This window comes from Rhynchophorus ferrugineus, unplaced genomic scaffold, assembly GCF_030347505.1.
Source record: "Rhynchophorus ferrugineus isolate W39M unplaced genomic scaffold, kcgeb_rfMv2 rfM11, whole genome shotgun sequence".
Classification (NCBI taxonomy): Eukaryota; Metazoa; Arthropoda; class Insecta; order Coleoptera; family Curculionidae; genus Rhynchophorus; species Rhynchophorus ferrugineus.
In genome coordinates, this window is record NW_027472590.1 from 9,962,975 (window position 1) to 9,981,812 (window position 18,838).

An 18,838-nucleotide genomic window follows, 5' to 3' on the forward strand; every position below is an offset into this window, starting at 1 on the left:
GAGTGGAATGATGGAGCCATGTTTCATCCATTGTCACATATCGACGCAAAACTCGGGCTTATTAGGCTTGATCATCTTCAAACACTGCTCCCAATTATCTACTAGACGTTGTTTTTGGTCAAATGTAAGCTCGCGCTGCACCCACTTTGCATAGAGCTTTCTCATACCAAAATATTCGTGAATGATATGATAGACACGTTTAGTTGATATCTTTAAAGTGTCTGCTATTTCATTCAATTTCAATTTACGGTCATTCAAAATCATGTTGTTGATTTTTTAAATGTTTTCGTCGGTAACAACCTCTTTTGGGTGTCCACTGCGTTCACCGTCTTCAGTGCTCATTTTCTCAAATTTGTACACGCATTTTTTAAGGTTAGGGCTAACTAAAAAACATATGGATTTAATTCTAGTAGCGCCATCTATGTGTCAAGCTGTGGACTTTTCAATTGACCTGTTAAGTAGCTATATTTTTCAGCCACGTGATTTACTGTGCATCTTTTTTCAAACCGATTTCTGAAAAAGTAAATTACATAAGACAGAATTAAATATTTCATTTATATTTAAGAAATATAAATTTGAAATAATTGACTCTTTAAATACGTTGAACACAGCCCTTGGTGACCACTTGTTGAGATTATTTTTGTTGGATTTCTGTGTCTAGCATGAAGAATAATATATTTACAATGAATACAATGAAATAGTTACAACTTTTACCTCTTCCCATCAACTTTTATGTCTTTATACCCATTTTATTAGCGTGTTGCCAAGAGTGGCCTAATGATTCATTTTGAAATATCATCTTCCTTAATCTTATTATATGCCTTTTAAAATTGTAGTATTTTAAAAGCAATTTCTGGAAGTTATGGTATTTGAATCCTATGTCTCCTAAGAGTGTTTGAAGGAGGGGCTTATATCCCTCAAAGAGCTGCATATTCCTAAGTTATCTGTAGATACTTTCCATCCTAACAATGGTATCTAAAATTATGTTAATTGAGAAAAATACTTACTGTTTTTATACAGTTCATAAATTTAATATTGACTAGGACTAATATTCAGGTATGTAAATACATTATTTTCATATTTATAGATATTTTAGTCGTAGTGTGCATACTAATATTCAGCTGCAACACAATAAAAATATTCCCTCCTGTTTGAAATTGATCAGACACCTAATATCTATCTGATTGAAGTTTTATGACCCTCGGCATTTTCAACAAGACTGATCACAAATAAAAATAAGCGATTTTAAATTTATCTAAACAAGCAAGGCGCCAAAACAACGTTTACCGGTTTATAACCTCTTAGTATCACTAATGTTTTGAAGAATTTTACAGACATTTAACAACCGGATGACATTTGCGGGCTGATTGGTTACATGTTCAAAGGTATCAGACAACATTGAATCTATTTTTAACTAGAATGAAATGAGAAATAAAGTATTAAAACGAATTTTTAAAATGCAATAGGCAATACATTATACATCTTGATGACGTGAGTTCACTGCTATTTTGGATATACTACATTTGATGTAATTTAAAGTTTGTGTTTTGAGTCATTCTTTTTTTATATACAGTATAAGGAGTATATAATGTAATGTTTTAAGCTTTTTGGAGCTGATTGCTAAACATTTTAGATTCATTTACTATATTAATAATGGTTATGGGAAAATATTCTATAAAACATGTATTTTATTGTATTAATGAGGTTTATCAACTGCGGAACTGTACGAAACCTCCGACACTGTGGCCAGTATCTGAAAGTGGACTGGAGAAAATTTAAATTGCACAAACAGAAACCTCTAATAAACCGTGCAATTATAACAATGAAACAATACACCTGTATAATTACAAAGGAAAGGGTTTCAAGTAATATAAATGTTTATCCATGTCTCCTGCGCCATTCGTCTACATAATGGCCCATAGAACAGAACTTTTTAAGGTCCCCAAGGCGGCCCTGCTAGTCGGTGGTGTCATGCCCTCCCAACTGTTGAGATGGTCCACTTTTTACAAGAAAATCTACAAGATCATCTCGTTCTTATTGCAATTCATTTACGCGCTCTGTCTGGTGTTCTTTAGTACTGAGATATTTCGCATAGCAGGAAGTAACACCCGAGCAGGTAAAATATAGTGAACCGTGTACCTATAATCTATTCAAAATAATAGTGAACTCACGTCATCAAGATGTTTAATATGCTGCCTGTCGTAATTTGTAAATTAGTTTTAGTATCAGACAATATTTTCCTTTTCATATTATTCAAGTTAAAAAGATATATAATACTGTCTGTTAAGTAGGAACATATTTTTTTTATTATTTAATTATTACATTGTTACTAGTCGTTTCCGACTAACCTACAATTTGTCTTTATGATAACTTAAATCTAGGTATATAACCAGGAAGACCCATCGGCCCTATCTCAGTCTCTGGTGAAATAATGTTAATACATGTCACTGCTGTATTTTTTCTATTATATGCACCTCACTACACAACACTATACAAGATCAGATGGTTTGATTCTTTTGAGTTTGTGTCGTGGTATCCAAAAGTTGCAATACTTCAATATTCTCATGAAAATGGAGTCTTTCCTCATGCCCCGTTGGAATTCTCTTGATTTATTGACTGACTGTGGGTACCTGAAGGTCTGGATGTAGGTAGTCAGTCCTGTAGTATTTGGGTGCGCCCACAATACTTCCAGGGACTTCGTTCTGAAAAATTTGTATTTTATTTATGTTACTCTTTGCAGAACATCCCTTAATTGAACTCCGTATGTCAATATAGGTTTCAGTATTTGCTTATATAATAGCAATTTATTATGTACTGATAATTCCGATTTTCTTCCAATTAGCTAATACATTTTCCTACATTTCAGTTACAGTTATTTTCCTTTCTTCTTTATATGTTCCTTTCAGCGAAGTTTTGCATCAAGAAAATGTAAACTTAATATTCTCCATTTGTGGTATATCACAAGTGTAGAGTAGATAAAGCAATGGCCCCAGTATACTTCCTTGTGGTACACTTGCTTTAGCTTCCATTATTACAGATTGCTGTAACATACGATTTTAGTAGTCCGATGTGTTGTTTTGGTAACATTTCCTGTAGTTTATGAATAAGGCCTCCATGCCAAACGTTATCGGAGGCTTGTGTTACATCTAATAATAGGGCTGAGCATGCTGTTTTACTTTCATAGGCTATTTCAATAAGATCTGTTATTCTGTGAACCTGATAAATTGTTGAATGCTTGTTAATAAACCCAAACTGGTGTGTTGGTATTAGGTTTTTTCTTTCTATGATAGGATTTATTCTTTTCAATGGGAGTTTTTCAAAAACTTTAGATATTGCTGGCAGCAGTGATATAGATCTATAGGCTTTTATTTCGTTTGGTGACTTTCCAGGTTTTGGGATCATTATAATTTCCGCCATCTTCCAAATGTCTGGGACATGTTTTAATCTAAAATAATCTAATGCTGTATTGATCAAGTTGGTGAGTTTTATAACTCCCTTTCTTGGTAGTTCTTGCAGTAATTCTTCTGCTATTAAATCATAGTCTGATGTTTTCCTAGGATTAATGTCAATTTTAATAACTTTGCTTAGCTCTTTCGGCGTGACTAATTCATTCATCTAATTTTCAACTTCTATGTCCGACAAATTATATTCAGTATTAGTTTAGTTTGGTTTGAAAGTTTTTTCTGGATATTCAGCAAATGCTTCTGCTTTTGCTGAATATTTTCTACAAAATTCTTCGAAATATTAGTTATAATAACTACAGGTTGTAAACCGGCAAACGTTGTTTTAACGCTTTGCTCTGGTTGAAAATGCTGAAGTCAGACAGAAGAGTGTCTCTAATCAGTAACTTCGAAAATGAATGAGATAATGGAGGCCCCTCTTGCGAGTAAAATGCGTTAGAGAAGTAAACATTTTTACTGTTTATTAATATTCATTTGCTGCGGTTTTTAATGAAAATATTTTTAGCATGTTGAAGTTACACTGATTAATAGTATGGGTACAGTCACTAATATATCCCAAAAAATTAAAAATATAATTTTGAATTCAACGAAACCGTCCTCATACGAAGCGGGTGATGAATCAAGATCAGCTTGATGTTCATATCAGAGATCATATGAAATGTAAAAAACAGTGAACAGTTTTTTCAATATAAACATAATTTAATAAAATTATTTCAGAGGAAACTGTAGTCTGGAAAGTATCCATAGAAAACCGTATGTACTTGTGCTGCTTTCGTAAATCGTATTTGCAGATATGACAAATTCATTAAAAATAATGCAGTGATTAAATCTAGTTTTATCAAGAACGATGTATACAGGTAGTTACAGAACAAACTAAGAAGAAATACAGTAATATTAAAATGAGCTTGCAAGGAAACACCGCACCGAAGGAAACAAGAACTAAATGTAAAAGGTAAATATGCTCTCTAAAGAAAGTAATATACCAAGAGATACCACTACATAAAAAAAACGTGCCTAGAGCTCTAACTCATAGATGGCGTGGAAAAGAGTTCAGTGTATATATAATAAAACATAACTACAGCTGTATAATTAATTGTAGTTTTAAGTCCCTCGATAATATGTGCATTAAATGTACTGTAATGTTCAAATAAATTATATTTGATAACAGTATATTCATTTAGATTGGAATTTTGTTGTATGCCAATGCTAAAACGAACTAAACGTTTGACGTCATCAATTCATGATATGAGTTCACTGTTTTATTGAACGGACTATATTTTTTAACGATGTTTTCATATTTAGCGGCGGCTTCTTTGAAATGCATGACTTTCGCTATGGTGATCTTCGCCAAGCTGATCCTGATCCAATCGGACAAAATGAGGATCCTTCTTGTGAGGGCATCGAAGGAAGAAGATCGAATAAACCGAAATCACGACGGGATCACTTTTAAAATGTACAGCGAATGCGTTAGATACTCGAACGTCACATCTTTTGTGATAATGGGAGTTATCACTTTTAGCGGGGCCTTCTTTATCATAGAAGGTCAGTTTTAGTATGCGATAGTTCATGTTCAAGATTATTATTTTCAAGTTTTTATTTAATGCATTATTAGATCACTGTACCAGGGGCTTGCAAGTATTTTGATCAGCGATATCTTTTGAAGAAAATGTATCGTTCAAGTATAAACGTAAACAACTTCTTCTTTTTGTGCATTCTCATATTCAAAGTCCAGGTGAGAAAATGATAATAAAAAGTTTCTCTTAAAAATGGGTAAATCTCTCATTATAAAAAACTATAAACTAGCGAACAGTCCTTTCAGTGGTTGATTTCAAATTTCAAAATGTTAATGAAAATACCAAACAATAATTATAGAAAAGTGTTTATGCACTAATATCATAGATGAATTAGCTTAACCCTTCAAGAATATGTTCTTGAAAGGATTTTTCACACTTAAATTATACAAAGTACTTATACAAGTTTACAAATTCGGGTCAACTTTTGAACCCGGGCAGATGAGAACGATTCTTAACGTTATTTGATACCCTGAACTTCAATCATCAATCCGTGTGTCTAGATTGGTTCTAGTTTTCGAGTTCGTGCATGGTGGCAGCATTGCGCTCTTGTAACACATTTCAGCTGATGACATTTCATTAAACATCATTTGGAACTTATTATTGGGCTGTGATTATGCTTTGGAACGTGTGAAATGCGGAGACAACGTTGCAAAGTCGATTCAAAGTGTTTGTGTGAGGCTTGCGCATGTTATATGCTCGGTAAACTTGAAAAAACATGACAAATGCAAATATGCGTATTTACGGTACTTTGGTTTTGATATAGTAAACACTGAGAAACCATGGGTGCCAAAATTGTTTTGTAACGCGTGCATAACAAAGCTATATAAGTGGTCATTTGGTACAAATGTATACTCTTCATTTTCTGCGCCAACTTCATGGAGAGAACAGAAAAATCATTTAATAGGTCAATTGAAAAGTCTCCGGCCTGACACATAGATGGCACTGCTAATTAAATCCATATGTGTTTTAGTTAGCCCTAACCCTCAAAAGATGCGTGTATAAATTTGACATTTGCTGGATCATTAGTTTGTGAATTATAGCATTTTAAGTGAAGCAACTTTTGTTATTGAGAAAAAATAGATAAAAAGAAATTTTGTGTGTCGATAAAATATTGCTTTTTGAAAGGAAAAAATACAGTTGAAGCAGAAACTTGGCTTGACGCCGATTTTCCGGACTCTGCCCCAGGAAAATCAACCATCAAGGATTGGTATGTGTTTTATTATAATAGGCCGGGGACTTTTCAATTGACCTGTTAGATGATTGCAACTTATGCTCCACGAATGTCGTCGGTATAAATATCCTGACATATCATCACTGTCGAAACCAGTTGCACGTACGGACGATGATCCATTGCTAATTCGTCTTCAGTGGCGAGCAATGAAAGTTATTTCGTTACGGAAGGAAACTATTTAATTTCTCAAATTTAGTCGTTTGCACCACAGTTGCAACAATTGATGTTGATCCCAAAACACAAGTCACTATATACAGAAATAGAGATCATGTGAAACTACCGTTTTTCAAAAAAGGATTTCAAAGTTTGTTGTGGTTGATTCGTAGTACACATTGAAAATAAAAAATCTTCCATTCCGATTGCTCAAGCAGTACAAACTAAGGAATGTTACGACACAATCCGTACTATTTTTGTCAAGATCAAAAATAATAAGCATCAATGGAAAATTTGTGGGATTTATATGAATCTACGTCTATAATCTATCCAAAGTTGGTGTGAAAATACGTCATCTCAATTTATGTAGCCGCATCAGCTCTGAGCTTTATATTATTTTGTCTTCGACCTATAACAAATTTCTAATCTAAATAAAATAATGAAACGAAAATGTTATCAAATATAATTTATTTTAACGATACAGTACATCTAAAAACTACAATTTAATATTAATTAAAGTTAATTAGTTTAAGTTAATATCTACAATAATTTATAGGTTATAACCCCTTATCAGTATTGTTTTCAAGATATTTGCATACGTTTGACAACCGGACGATTTTGACAGGCTCATTCGTTTACGTGTTCGAACTTATTAGACAACATTGTGTCTCTTTTCAACTAGAATAAAATGAGAGGGAAAATATTGTCCGATTTTAAAACGAATTTATAAATTACGACAGGCAATACATTAAACATTTTGATGACGTATGCTTACAGCAAATTTGGATAGACTATAGGTTATTACTCTATTGGATAGGATGCAATCTGGATTCAGAAATGTTCATCATCATTATGTGAGAAATGGGTGGCGGGTAATGACTCTGTACTACTTGTGAACCCACAGGGTGTTTTATTGTCAACTCTTTGTTACGAATCACTTATGATTCGGGACGGGACGGAATTAATGACACCACTATTGGCATAGAAACAAAAGAGAAACTTTATTTACAACTCTGGTCTTTCGTACAATTTTGAACAGCATCGATACAAATTACAGCGCCCTCTACTAATTCTTCTTCTTCTTTTCTACACTGGCTCTGGTATCGATATAAATCATATACATCATATATATATATATATATATATATATATATATATATATATATATATATATATATATATATATAGTCTTCACATTAAACTTGACGTTATTAAGAACTTTTTTAAAATGCTCAATCGCGAAGGACCAGTTTTGCAGTATTTAATCAAGTTGTTTCCAAAACAATGATATGCAAAAATCAAATAAGCTATACTTGTCGGACATGACGTTCGAAAACTAATGGCTGATGTAAAGTTTAGAAGGTGTTTAACGCCTGATGAAGCAACATAAATCGCCGGACTACAAGCACGTAATCGATAATTTGTTGCAAAATTACCATAAGATTGGTGCTCGAAACACATTTTCTGCATTTACATCTTCATTTTTTTCCATAAAACTTGGTCAATAGTGAGTAACCAGTGAGGGTGGCTACATCAATATTTAACAAAAAAATCGGCAGGCGCTATCAATGATTTTGGAACGAAACCATGATGGGCGATTACTGTTGGGTCCTAATGTGTGAGACAGATCCCAAGCAGTATAAAAACTCAGTTCAACCTCTCCTGAATTTCTGGAAAAAATACCCATTAATGATCAAAAACTGATAAAATAATCAATCGATTCAATGTTCGAAAACTAGAACCAATTATAAAAGACAGGCTGCTGGTTTAGATTCAGATCACCCCCCCCCCCTACAATTTACCTCATAACAACTTTTAGTTGCTGGGGTCCAAAACCGTATATACTTGTGCTGCTTTCGTAAATATAGTTGTTCATCTAAAACAGGCTATCTAATAACGAAACTTTTTTCTCGAAACCACTTTTTTCGAGACAGTAAAAATGTATGTAATGTGAGACTTCTCTATACTAGGGGTATTGGATACCGAAAAAATATCGATATCTCGATATTTAAAAAAATCATGCAAAAGCATGTAAACAGTAAATTGTGGTTTTGTGAGGCACTGGATGATTAGGATATTTTTGACGCAATTTCCGCTGAGTGGCAATAATGGATCGATTATTTTCAATAAATACTATCGCTATTTCCGCTCGTTCTTGTGGCGTATATTTATCCATAACAAAATTTGGACGTCTACACAACACAATGGTTACAGCGAAACTGAGGTAAACGTCACATAACCAAGATGGTGCGCAATCAAAATGGTAGCGGGACTTTTGCCGCACCTGTTATAAGGTAAAAAAATTATCGTTTTTCGAACAGCCGTAATTTGTCCTCAATAGTAAATATTTTTCAGTATGAAAATAAAAAAGTCACTGAGTGTCACACACACTGTATTTTATTCTACTACCGCGCTTATATATTATATATGACTCCACTGCTTCATGTATGAACATCCCATATTAACATAACTTGATTTTGATCTAATTCGTCGTTAAGTCTTTTCAATACAAGTATTCAATCATCAGTTCAAATTCACTTTTTCCAATTTTCAGAATAAATATAAAAATAGATATAAATAAGGATTTTCTAGATATCTAGTAAGTCATGATTTCTACGTATATAATAATAGGTATGAGCAGTATCTATGGGAGAAATCTTGAAACATTAAAATTGTTACTTCAAAAAAAACATAAACTGTTATACTATAGAAGAAACATATTTATATATTTTAGTTAAATGTCATTACATATTTTACAATTTCTTCAATAGCCCAAAATAATTATAGTTTTAATTAAAAAAATGAATTAAATTATTTTACCTTTTAGGTTTATCCGAAAGTAATTCCGATATAACTGAAAATAATAGTAATTATTCTCAGCCACTTAGACGTCATCCCGTCCAGATATGGTTCCCATTCGACAAAAACAAATATTACGGATTGGCACTTTCCTATGAGGTTTTTCATATCGTCGGGACTGTCGTATATTGTTCAGTGACGCAGCCTCTTGTAGTTTCCGGTACAAGAAGAAGAATATTCACTTTTCTTTATAACTTTATAATTTTATTTTAGTCATGGTTTTCTTGAAAGCAGAGTTAAAATTGTTGCAACACTTTCTACGAAATATAAAGCACAACGAGGCACTCAACACCAAGGAATCTCTAATATTCGTCGTCAAAAAATATCAAAAAATCATAGAGTAAGATTTTAAAACTCTTAATTAAATAAATAAGGTTATAATTCTGACAACTTTGAGACATAACCTAAAAACGTCAACTAAGTAACAGTAAGTTAATTGTATTATTTTTAGATTTATAGAGGAGTTCAACAAATCTTTTCAATATATCGTTCTACTCGAATATTGTGTAACTTCTTTAATTTTAGCTGCAATACTGATCGATGTAATTCAGGTGATTTAGAAATGTTCCGTTTTTTTTTCATTGATTACGACGATTATTATTTTTAGGGCGTTAAAATGCAATTTAATTTATCCTTTTTCTTGGTGAGTTTATTCCAGCTTTATAGCTTGTCGTGGAATGCTAATGAAATCATCATTGAGGTAGCTGTCATCAAAACTAAAACAAAATCTAATAAAAAAATAATTTGTTTTTAGAGCTCCACTGGATTATCCATGGCTATCCTTGATACCGATTGGTATAATATGAATAAAGAGTGTACCTGTATAATACAGATGATGCTTTTGAGATGTTCAAAACCACTATCTATATCTATTTTGGGAATTGGTCAACTGACAATCGACGCGGCCATATCAGTAAGATTATTTAAAAGTTTTTATTAAAAAATCTTTAAGTAATCCTACAGTCTATAATCGACCATTTTAAAATAAAATCAGTTATTTGATTTCGCAATTTAAAAAATATATATAAAGTTTAAATAAAAATTCTAAACCGAACATATTATGTTAAATTTTTAATCAATTTACTTATAATTAATAACAAACTTTCATAGCCCAAGTTATCTTTGAAAAATCGAAACTGAAATGACCCAATATATAGTTTTTATGACGATATTTATGATTCAATTTTATTAGTAGTAAATAATCATAGATCTACCAAGATCGACTTTTGAAAAATCAGCTCTTACAATGGCAATCACTTTTGACTGTCACCTTTCAAACGCGCTAGAGCATGGCTTCATCGAATATTACAAATAATTCATATGTGTACAGATATGCGACTTTAATCTCATATCAAAAATCGAAATAATTTTGTCGTCGACCTATATTAAAATATCTTTTGTATTTTTTAGAGAACCAAACTGACTTATTCGGTGTTTTCTGTATTATCCACCAGTTAAATAAAACAACACAGCAATTTATTCTAAGGTCCAACAAAGAAGTCATCTATTAATTTTAAATTAAATAGCCCGCTTAATGGCAATTGTTTCCTGTTATTAGACAAATAAAACGTCAAATTCATTTGTTTTAGTTGTCATAAGTCACACTCGAATTAAATACATAGAATTTTACATAATATTAAATAAATCTATCAAAAATAAACAACTTCAAAATCAGTACTTCATTTAATTTACAGAAAATTACACAACAATATAAAGTAGGTGTTCCTTCAGTAAAATATTGTGTAATTCTCAATAATAAGAATCAATCTCGTATTAAATATTTGCTTAAGTTTAGAATATACATATAAACTCAATATATCACTAGTGTATATAAATAATGAGATTAGTTTACTAAACAAGGTCGAACATTTTGAATAAAATTATATTTGTAATATATGTCCCCCAATTATATGATTAGTAATTACACTTAATAATCGTTATTACATAATACCGTCATGCATTTTTTAATTTTATTAATGATTTGTTGACATTAATATTAGCTTTAAAATGTGTGCAATCTCACAAAGCCCCCAAATATTTATTCGGTTAAAATAAGTCTGGAGTAGTTCGTATTTACGTCCGTCTTTCAGTGGAATTTGATTAGAATTAACAACAATTAGATTTGAATACCTGTATCTTTAAACTTGAGATATCTTTATAAGTGTTAAAACATGAGTGTAGGAACGCACTTGAAATATATTTTGGTAAATTGTGCAAGCAATGCAATATAAAGAAATATGATATAAGTATATTGTAATGTTATTTTAATTCTTTAATAGCCTTCAACGTATCTATCATTACTCTATGACCTTGAATAATGTACTATATTAAAATAGATTCACAAAATATACAGACCTCCATGTTTTGTGAATAGATTCATATTTATACAGCTAACTTCAAAACGTATCTTTCAAATAATATAGATTTTAATCTAGGATATACATTACTTGAAGATTCTTCAGTTCTAATTAGTAAGTACAGCTATTTCTCATATTTCTAAATTGTTATTTGGGTTCTAAATTATTAATGTTATGTAAAATAATTTCATAACCTTTTATATTGTCGCCCAGAATTTAGAGAAAAATATTTTTGTGTATAAAATAAATAGTCGAAAACTTGCAGTTTGCCTGTTGCAAAATTTGTCAATGAAAATTTATTGATTACTATTTCTGATGGACGTTTTCATTTAGAAGGTTATTTGTTGAAGGAAATGAAATTTAATATGAATTTAGATTAAACCAGTATTTGATATGTTCAATTACACAGCAAAAATATATTTGTAAGTGGATGAATATATAAACAGAGTAAAATTGTTCTTGATAAAGTTCGTAATCTACGGAACACTTGACGGGTTGTTGAAATTTCGATATAAAACTGCGAGTTTCCATCGGCTTATCATTCACGGTATAACAGTCGGTCTGACATTATTAAACAAAATTAGCCGGTTTATTAGAACAATCAATATGGCATTACGGTGGGGCATTGCATCGTCTGGCAAAATCGCCAACGATTTTGTGACTGGAATAAAAGGTCTTCCAGCCTCTGAACATCAAGTAGTAGCTATAGCGGCCCGAAGCCTTGCTAGGTAAGACATCTTTTCATTTTTAATACCCTTATAATATTTCCTATTCTACACCAGCGCAGATAAATTTGCAAAAACCCACAACATCCCAAAAGCATACGAAGGATATGAGCAATTGGCAAAAGATGCTGATGTACAAGTGGTATATGTTGGAGTACTTAATCCTCAACACTACGAAGTCGTATTGTTGCTTTTAAATCACGGTAAACATGTCCTGTGTGAGAAACCCTTTGCTATTAACCATAAACAAGCTAAAGAAATGATTGACCTGGCCAAGAAGGAAAACCTCTTCGTTATGGAAGCAATATGGTCTCGTTGCTTCCCTGTGTACAGAGAAGTGAGGAAATTATTAGATGAGGGTGTACTGGGTGAGGTATGCACAACTATTTCGTTGAGTAAACTTTGTGGAAATATTGAATCGAATTTTAGGTCAAGTATGCCGCGGTTGACTTTGGCTTCCCCATAGCCGATGTGGACCGTATCAAAAATAAAGACCTTGGCGGCGGGGCTATCCTGGATCTCGGAATATACATCCTGCAGTTTCAGCAGTTTGTGTTTAGAGGTTTGAAACCGGTAAAAGTACTGGCCAGTGGGCATCTGAATGATGGTGGTGTAGATGATTCCGCATCAGCAATATTGACTTATCCAAATGGGAAAACTGCAGTGGTAACCTGCAATGCCACCGCGCAAATGACAAACGAAGGTAAATTGTAAGAAATAAACATTTTTACTTGAATCAATTTAATTTAAAACGTGATAGGCGTAATTATTGGAACCAAAGGAACGATCAGAATTCCAATGTTTTGGTGCCCAACCAGTTACAGTCTCAATGGACAAGTTAAAGAATTCCCCCTAATCGAAAACAACGGCAATTTTAACTATATCAACTCCGCTGGACTAGGATACGAGGCGGCCGAGGTTAGGAAAACGATTTTGAGTGGAAAAATCGAGAGCGAACAAGTAACGCACGAAGAAACGTTGCAGCTAGCAGCTTGGCTTGATACGTTGCGAAAAGAAACTGGCGTCGTTTTCCCCGCAGATTCTTAATAAAATTGTATACGTAATCATAAATATATTTTTTTATATAATACTTACCAAAAATAAAAATATAGTTCACTATATTTAACTATTAATAAATTATTATATAACCCTTTGACACTGACTGGCTGACAACTAAACAAGGCCTTCTTCCCTTTACGTTTTAATAGATAATAAGTTTAAAAATCCAAAGCATTCTTTGATTTACAGCGATTTATTATCAGCTTATTAAAATATTTCGGGTTTTAAGGGGATATCACAAACAAATGAGTTTGTTAATAAATGTATAGAAGTAAAATATTTAAAACTGTTATGGTTAAATTCACTAATGCATTAATAATATATATAAATATTTGATCAAATGTAGATTCGAATGAGACGACCCGTTTTTTATTAACCGGAACCTTTGTTAATGTTTAATACAAAGCCATCTTCTATTGTTCAAACTTGACTCATCAAGTAAAGTTGATATAATTATTTTTCATTTACAATTGAAATATTAGATGACACATTTATTTATAGTTTGTAATTTTGACCTATGGATAAATAATAATTTCTAGTTTGATTTTTAAAAATATGTCAAGTGTTTATTAGAATGGTATAAAATTTTAAGAACAGATTTAATAAAAATTTGGTTTATTAAACTTAAAATATTTATAAATACATTCTTCCATACAATTAATGTTCATATTTTCATGAAATAACGTAACATTAAACTGATATTTAAAAAAGCCGATCCTAAAATAGGGAATATATATTTCACAGCTTTTACTTTGGTTAGTTCTGCATGAACCAATTGAAACGTCAAAAGTCTACATCCTATTAAAAATATGAATTTGACTTAATATTACTTGTGAACAGTCACATTAATTTCCAACACATTTTTTCCATAGAAGCCCGCCACAACTCATTGATACAATTAAATAAATAGCAACAAGAACTACTGCACCAATGATTACATAGAGCTTGATGTTCTTCCAGAACATAGACCGTGCAAGATTTCTGCTTGTTTGCCGAAAAGATACTGACTATAAAAAAAAACAAACAAAAAAATAAACTTGTTATTTTAGTCAGTGTGTACTTACTGCATTATTTAGATTATCTGTCTTGTGTACCAAAAGCTCAATTTTTTCACCTCTCATTGATAAATTATCTAAAAAATAATAACAATTCAGGTATCAAGTAGTAAGGAAAGCAAATATGTATGTGTACCTATATTTTTGACCATTATGTTTTTCAATTCATCTAATTCACTATGTACTTTGGAAATAGTGTCAAGATCATGACTTTCAGAGTAATGTTTCATCTCATTTGCCAAAACTCTAGCAAATTCTGTATTTAAGGAATAAGCAATTGCATTATCTGTATTCGGTCCATAGTGAGCTTGAAATCTACGTTTTATTTCATTAAGAAATAGAAACGCTCTGCTTCTTTCAAATTCCTACAAATGGACATTGGAAAATATAAAAACACAGAATTCCATAAAACTTACATTATCAGTAATGCACAAATAAACTATGCGATTCTCACAATAATAGTGGAAAAAATAATTTCCGTGCGAATAGGTTATTTTTTCGTTTTGATTAGATAATTTAGACAAAATCTGCTCGGTAACTTCGATAAAATTACCAGCGCAACCTGCATATTTTGCTAATATGGTAGATCCCCTTGCTACGACACTAAATAAAATAGGCATCTACAAAAATAATACAACCAATTTATAATTTAACTGTTTACAATATATACGTGCAACAGAACCTTTTAATACATAACAATTCAGCGGCCCACTGCAGAAAAACACTGAAATTATTTCTATCACAAGAAAACAACAATGAACACAAAGACGTTTCAAATTGTCACACAGTCTGACAGTCATCTGTTTTCCTTCAGTCACTCCTTATCAATAATCATATACTAATTCTTCTTCTTTTCTCATAAACTATTTGATAGTAAAATTCACAATTCAACCTTATACTCTTAGAAATTATTTAGTATGTCATAATAAAATATTATGTGAACAATATAAAGATGTTTTATTATAAATATTTAAAAAATTAGTTAAAAAGTAGAAGACTATCTCCTATAACCTATTGTATGGTTGTCAAACAAAATCAAAATATAATAATTCAGTTTCCTTGTTATTGTAATTGTCGTGATGAGTCAAAACGGTCAACATATTGATATCAAGGAGGCAGAATCGTCTCTTCAATCAATGAATCTTAATCAAGACGGCGACGCTAATCACTCTTCTAAAACCGATAAACAAAAAGTCGACATTCTTCTGAAACCTACTGGAAATGCTCCTATAATGAAAAAGAAAAAATGGCAGGTTGAGAGTGATAAGCCAATAGGGTGGATCGTTGAGTTTATAAAAAAGTACTTGAAACTGGAAGCCAATGAGAAACTAGTAGGTATATTGATAGGAGTAACATGAAAAACCTATTAATGAAATTTTAGTTTCTGTATGTTAATCAATCTTTTGCCCCATCACCCGATCAAATTGTGAAGAATCTTTATGACTGCTATAGCACTGAAGGTAAACTTGTTCTGCACTACTGCAAGACACAGGCCTGGGGATAGTCATTCTATTTAGGGCCAAGTTTATAATAGTTTTTAATTGAAGCTAAGCAACTGGTAACATGTAAGTTATAAAGTGTATTAAATTTTTAAGAAAGTGCTTATTAGGAATCATTCTTTATTTGAATGTATATTTATTTTAAAGGTAATATAATTTGGTTTATTAATATACATAATCATTAGTTATTATCATTTAAACTTGTAGTATCCTTTTGTAATGTATCAGTAACCTCCACATTCTCCTTCTCATTTTCCTCTCCTCCAAAAATAATTTCCTCTGGATCTGGTGCTCTGGGTAAAAATTCATCATCAGGATAGATTTGTTTAAATATATCTTTTGCCTGTAAGTACAAATATTATATTCAATGACACATAATTACTTAGTTAGATATTGAACCTTTTTAATGGTTAAGTCATAATCCAGATCTAAATCTGGACCATCAGCCACAAATAGGTTGGGTGGATGGTTTGTTCCCTTCAAATCCGAGCTGTTGGTTTCTGGTAGTGAAAAGTAACAAGACCAAAGGATTTTTGGCTTTCTGATATCTTCTGTTGATTGGTCATTGAACTGGAATAAATTATCAATGATATGTTTGAAATCTTCCTGGGGAGTTGTGGTTTGTTTGGCAGTGAGATGAACTAAAACTGAACACAACATGTTTACCGATGATTTATTGTTTATTACTGGTACTTACATAAATTTTTGGGGCATGTACCAGTCAGTGATCCCAGCTCCAGTACTGTTACGATGGGTTTCCCATTTTCAGCGGGGTACATGAAGAGTGTTAAGTGTTCCTGTTCACTGGGCATTACGGAACTCTCCGTAATGAAAACAGCTCGGGAAATATAACTATTCACTTTTAGGTGTTCGGTGTAAAGCTTGGGGATTTTTTCGGCCCCAAGTACGAAGTGTTCGGCGCAAATCTCTTGACCCTGGCAAAACACCTTGGTAACTTTATCATCTTCGATCATCAGACCGACTTGTGCTCGGTCCAGTGCGAAAACTCCTCCAAAGACGGCGCTCAATCTACCCATTAACCCATTAATCACAATTAATGAACTGTATTTTAAGGAGATGTTCCGGTCCAGAGATTTGAAAAAATCGTTTTTTACATATTTTCAAAATGTAGTGTGTTAAGATTATGTTTTCAAGAGGACAAATAGTTATATAGCCTTTGTCATTGGTTGAAAGTGCCTCAGAAAATGTTATTTTTGAAGCAGAAGGCTCAATGTATCGATCAGAGGACGCCAATTAAATAAACGTGAATGTCTCAACACTTTGCTTGCAATATTACCGTTTTTCCCTCCAAATTCCTTTCGACCTAATCGACTTATTTACTGGAGAAATATTGGAAATTTTATTTGTATACTCTGTATACTGGAGATATCATATAAGATATGCAGTTTGTTTATATATTTATATAGTTTGAAAACATTCTATAAAAAAATAGTTAGTAAAAATATCTGTAATAACACTCTACATCTAAAACATTAGCCTCTAGAACAGAAAATCCCTTTTAACTGAGAATAAATTACCTGCAAAAGGCTTGCGTTGTTTCCCCGCTACCGTACATCGAAAAGAGGAATGGCGTCTTTCCGAACCTCCCCAGACTGTTCAAGAATCGTTTGGTACTCGCGATTCCTTCACTGCACGACGTCGTATCAGTACTCCGGGCGATAGCGTACAGTACAAAGTGTATGAGGTTCGGTGTCAGTTTTTTCTCTTTCAAAAACTCCAGAAAGGTTTTATCCTGATTATCTTAAGCAATATCTGCTGTAAACATTGGTATCTAATCACTATCAGAAACTTTACCTTTGTAATTATCATCATCCTCATCTAGTGAAGTTAACAGCTTCATCAACATACGTTTCTCTATGACTGACACCCTATTATTAGCGAAAACGTCAGATCTTGAACAAGGTACTACCTCCAGTGTGTTATTTACCCACGTTAAAACACGACTTACACTGCGGTATTCCGCGTACCTTGCTATATTTGAACTAATTAGTAACTGCACAAATTCTCCCCTAGCAAAATGCAACTGAAAATATTTGTAATTTATTCCTACAGATTAATAACAAATCTGAGCCAGGATACCTTTGGAACCAAATCAATATTAAATTTCCTTGAATTATTCAATAACGAATCTCTGGAGAATGAGTTTTCTTTGGTCTCACTAACATTTGGTTTTGCTTCTTTACTTTCATCCTGTATGGTAACTTTGTCCTCAAATGTCTCTACCAACTGTTTCTCGTTGTCTTCTGGTGTCTGGGTCACATTCTCTTTTTCATTATGTTCTATTATATGCCACTTTTCACTAAAATCTTGTATGCTGAAAACGTCATTTCCAATTTGCAGGCCCCTTTCATTTTCAAATTGCTTTTCATTTGGTTTTGTCCCTTGTTCCTGGAGGCTTTTTAAGTTAAAAGAGGCCCATGTTCCACCATAATAATCATTGCTGGAAAGTAATATTGTTATTTTTATTAATGCAACTTTAAAATGTTCTTACGTATCGACGTGCAACACCCGCTTTCCTATTCGGCTAGCAGCTGCTGATATTATTGATTCAACTAAACCTAAAATAGATAACTTAAACCTATTGTTTCCAAGAAATGGCTTTATCGCATACCTGTGCCTATAATAATTATGTCAAATTCGGTTGGTAAAGTGTTATCCATAGTTAACCTGACCAATCCCAATTTTAGGATCCTAAAGTTTATTATGATTATTCATACTCAATCAGCTGTTCCCGTTTATTAAAATATCGGCCGGTGTTGCCAATTTTACAGGTTGTTTCACAGGTTTCGGGGAACTTGATAAGATTTATGTATTTGATTGGCGATGCAGGCATAAATATAATAA

The 18,838-nt window shown here is 32.3% G+C and overlaps 5 protein-coding genes across 6 annotated transcripts; 3 read left to right on the forward strand and 2 right to left on the reverse strand.

Moving 5' to 3' along the window:
* The first annotated feature begins 1,753 nt into the window (after positions 1-1,753).
* Positions 1,754-10,952, forward strand: LOC143205299 (uncharacterized). The gene is made up of 8 exons (XM_076418533.1): positions 1,754-2,116; positions 4,764-5,003; positions 9,247-9,438; positions 9,492-9,618; positions 9,730-9,829; positions 9,886-9,978; positions 10,033-10,191; positions 10,689-10,952. Exons 1-8 carry the CDS (start codon positions 1,885-1,887, stop codon positions 10,734-10,736), a joined length of 1,191 nt encoding a protein of 396 aa, XP_076274648.1. The 5' UTR covers positions 1,754-1,884; the 3' UTR covers positions 10,737-10,952.
* A 659-nt stretch (positions 10,953-11,611) lies between these two features.
* LOC143205300 (trans-1,2-dihydrobenzene-1,2-diol dehydrogenase) lies at positions 11,612-13,481 on the forward strand. Of its 2 annotated transcripts, XM_076418535.1 has the most exons (5): positions 11,612-11,749; positions 12,232-12,363; positions 12,418-12,733; positions 12,790-13,063; positions 13,121-13,481. In XM_076418535.1, exons 2-5 carry the CDS (start codon positions 12,242-12,244, stop codon positions 13,405-13,407), a joined length of 999 nt encoding a protein of 332 aa, XP_076274650.1. In that variant the 5' UTR covers positions 11,612-11,749; positions 12,232-12,241; the 3' UTR covers positions 13,408-13,481. The 2 variants fall into 2 exon arrangements, with proteins under 2 accessions (XP_076274650.1, XP_076274649.1); XM_076418534.1 differs by lacking the exon at positions 11,612-11,749 and having other exon boundaries at positions 12,106-12,363.
* Positions 13,482-13,961: 480 nt separating this feature from the next.
* On the reverse strand, positions 13,962-15,295 carry Vamp7 (Vesicle-associated membrane protein 7). Its single transcript, XM_076418539.1, has 5 exons — positions 15,157-15,295; positions 14,891-15,094; positions 14,611-14,839; positions 14,484-14,551; positions 13,962-14,426 (listed from the first exon to the last, which is right to left on the reverse strand). The coding sequence occupies exons 2-5, from the start codon at positions 15,092-15,094 to the stop codon at positions 14,265-14,267; spliced, it is 663 nt and encodes a 220-aa protein (XP_076274654.1). The 5' UTR covers positions 15,157-15,295; the 3' UTR covers positions 13,962-14,264.
* Positions 15,296-15,473: 178 nt separating this feature from the next.
* On the forward strand, positions 15,474-16,151 carry Atg12 (Autophagy-related 12). Its single transcript, XM_076418543.1, has 2 exons — positions 15,474-15,805; positions 15,856-16,151. The coding sequence occupies exons 1-2, from the start codon at positions 15,554-15,556 to the stop codon at positions 15,976-15,978; spliced, it is 375 nt and encodes a 124-aa protein (XP_076274658.1). The 5' UTR covers positions 15,474-15,553; the 3' UTR covers positions 15,979-16,151.
* Positions 16,077-18,762, reverse strand: Rep (Rab escort protein). Its single transcript, XM_076418518.1, has 8 exons — positions 18,606-18,762; positions 18,486-18,552; positions 18,074-18,434; positions 17,789-18,017; positions 17,512-17,734; positions 16,671-17,002; positions 16,373-16,620; positions 16,077-16,316 (listed from the first exon to the last, which is right to left on the reverse strand). Exons 1-8 carry the CDS (start codon positions 18,652-18,654, stop codon positions 16,155-16,157), a joined length of 1,671 nt encoding a protein of 556 aa, XP_076274633.1. The 5' UTR covers positions 18,655-18,762; the 3' UTR covers positions 16,077-16,154.
* Between the last annotated feature and the right edge of the window lie 76 nt (positions 18,763-18,838).

Bases quoted from the DNA above. Each gene is read 5' to 3' on its own strand.
- LOC143205300 (XM_076418535.1), top strand. From the start codon at position 12,242: ATGGCATTACGGTGGGGCATTGCATCGTCTGGCAAAATCGCCAACGAT. The intron at 12,734-12,789 runs GTATGCACAACT...ATCGAATTTTAG, and splicing joins ATGAGGGTGTACTGGGTGAG to GTCAAGTATGCCGCGGTTGA. The intron at 13,064-13,120 runs GTAAATTGTAAG...AAAACGTGATAG, and splicing joins CGCGCAAATGACAAACGAAG to GCGTAATTATTGGAACCAAA.
- Atg12 (XM_076418543.1), top strand. From the start codon at position 15,554: ATGAGTCAAAACGGTCAACATATTGATATCAAGGAGGCAGAATCGTCT. The intron at 15,806-15,855 runs GTAGGTATATTG...ATGAAATTTTAG, and splicing joins TGGAAGCCAATGAGAAACTA to TTTCTGTATGTTAATCAATC.
- Rep (XM_076418518.1), bottom strand. From the start codon at position 18,654: ATGGATAACACTTTACCAACCGAATTTGACATAATTATTATAGGCACA. The intron at 18,553-18,605 runs GTATGCGATAAA...TATCTATTTTAG, and splicing joins CATAATTATTATAGGCACAG to GTTTAGTTGAATCAATAATA. The intron at 17,735-17,788 runs GTAAAGTTTCTG...ATATTGCTTAAG, and splicing joins GGATGATGATAATTACAAAG to ATAATCAGGATAAAACCTTT.
- Vamp7 (XM_076418539.1), bottom strand. From the start codon at position 15,094: ATGCCTATTTTATTTAGTGTCGTAGCAAGGGGATCTACCATATTAGCA. The intron at 14,840-14,890 runs GTAAGTTTTATG...GTCCATTTGTAG, and splicing joins ATTTGTGCATTACTGATAAT to GAATTTGAAAGAAGCAGAGC. The intron at 14,552-14,610 runs GTACACATACAT...ATTATTTTTTAG, and splicing joins CATAATGGTCAAAAATATAG to ATAATTTATCAATGAGAGGT.
- LOC143205299 (XM_076418533.1), top strand. From the start codon at position 1,885: ATGTCTCCTGCGCCATTCGTCTACATAATGGCCCATAGAACAGAACTT. The intron at 2,117-4,763 runs GTAAAATATAGT...TTTCATATTTAG, and splicing joins AGGAAGTAACACCCGAGCAG to CGGCGGCTTCTTTGAAATGC. The intron at 9,830-9,885 runs GTGATTTAGAAA...TATTATTTTTAG, and splicing joins TACTGATCGATGTAATTCAG to GGCGTTAAAATGCAATTTAA.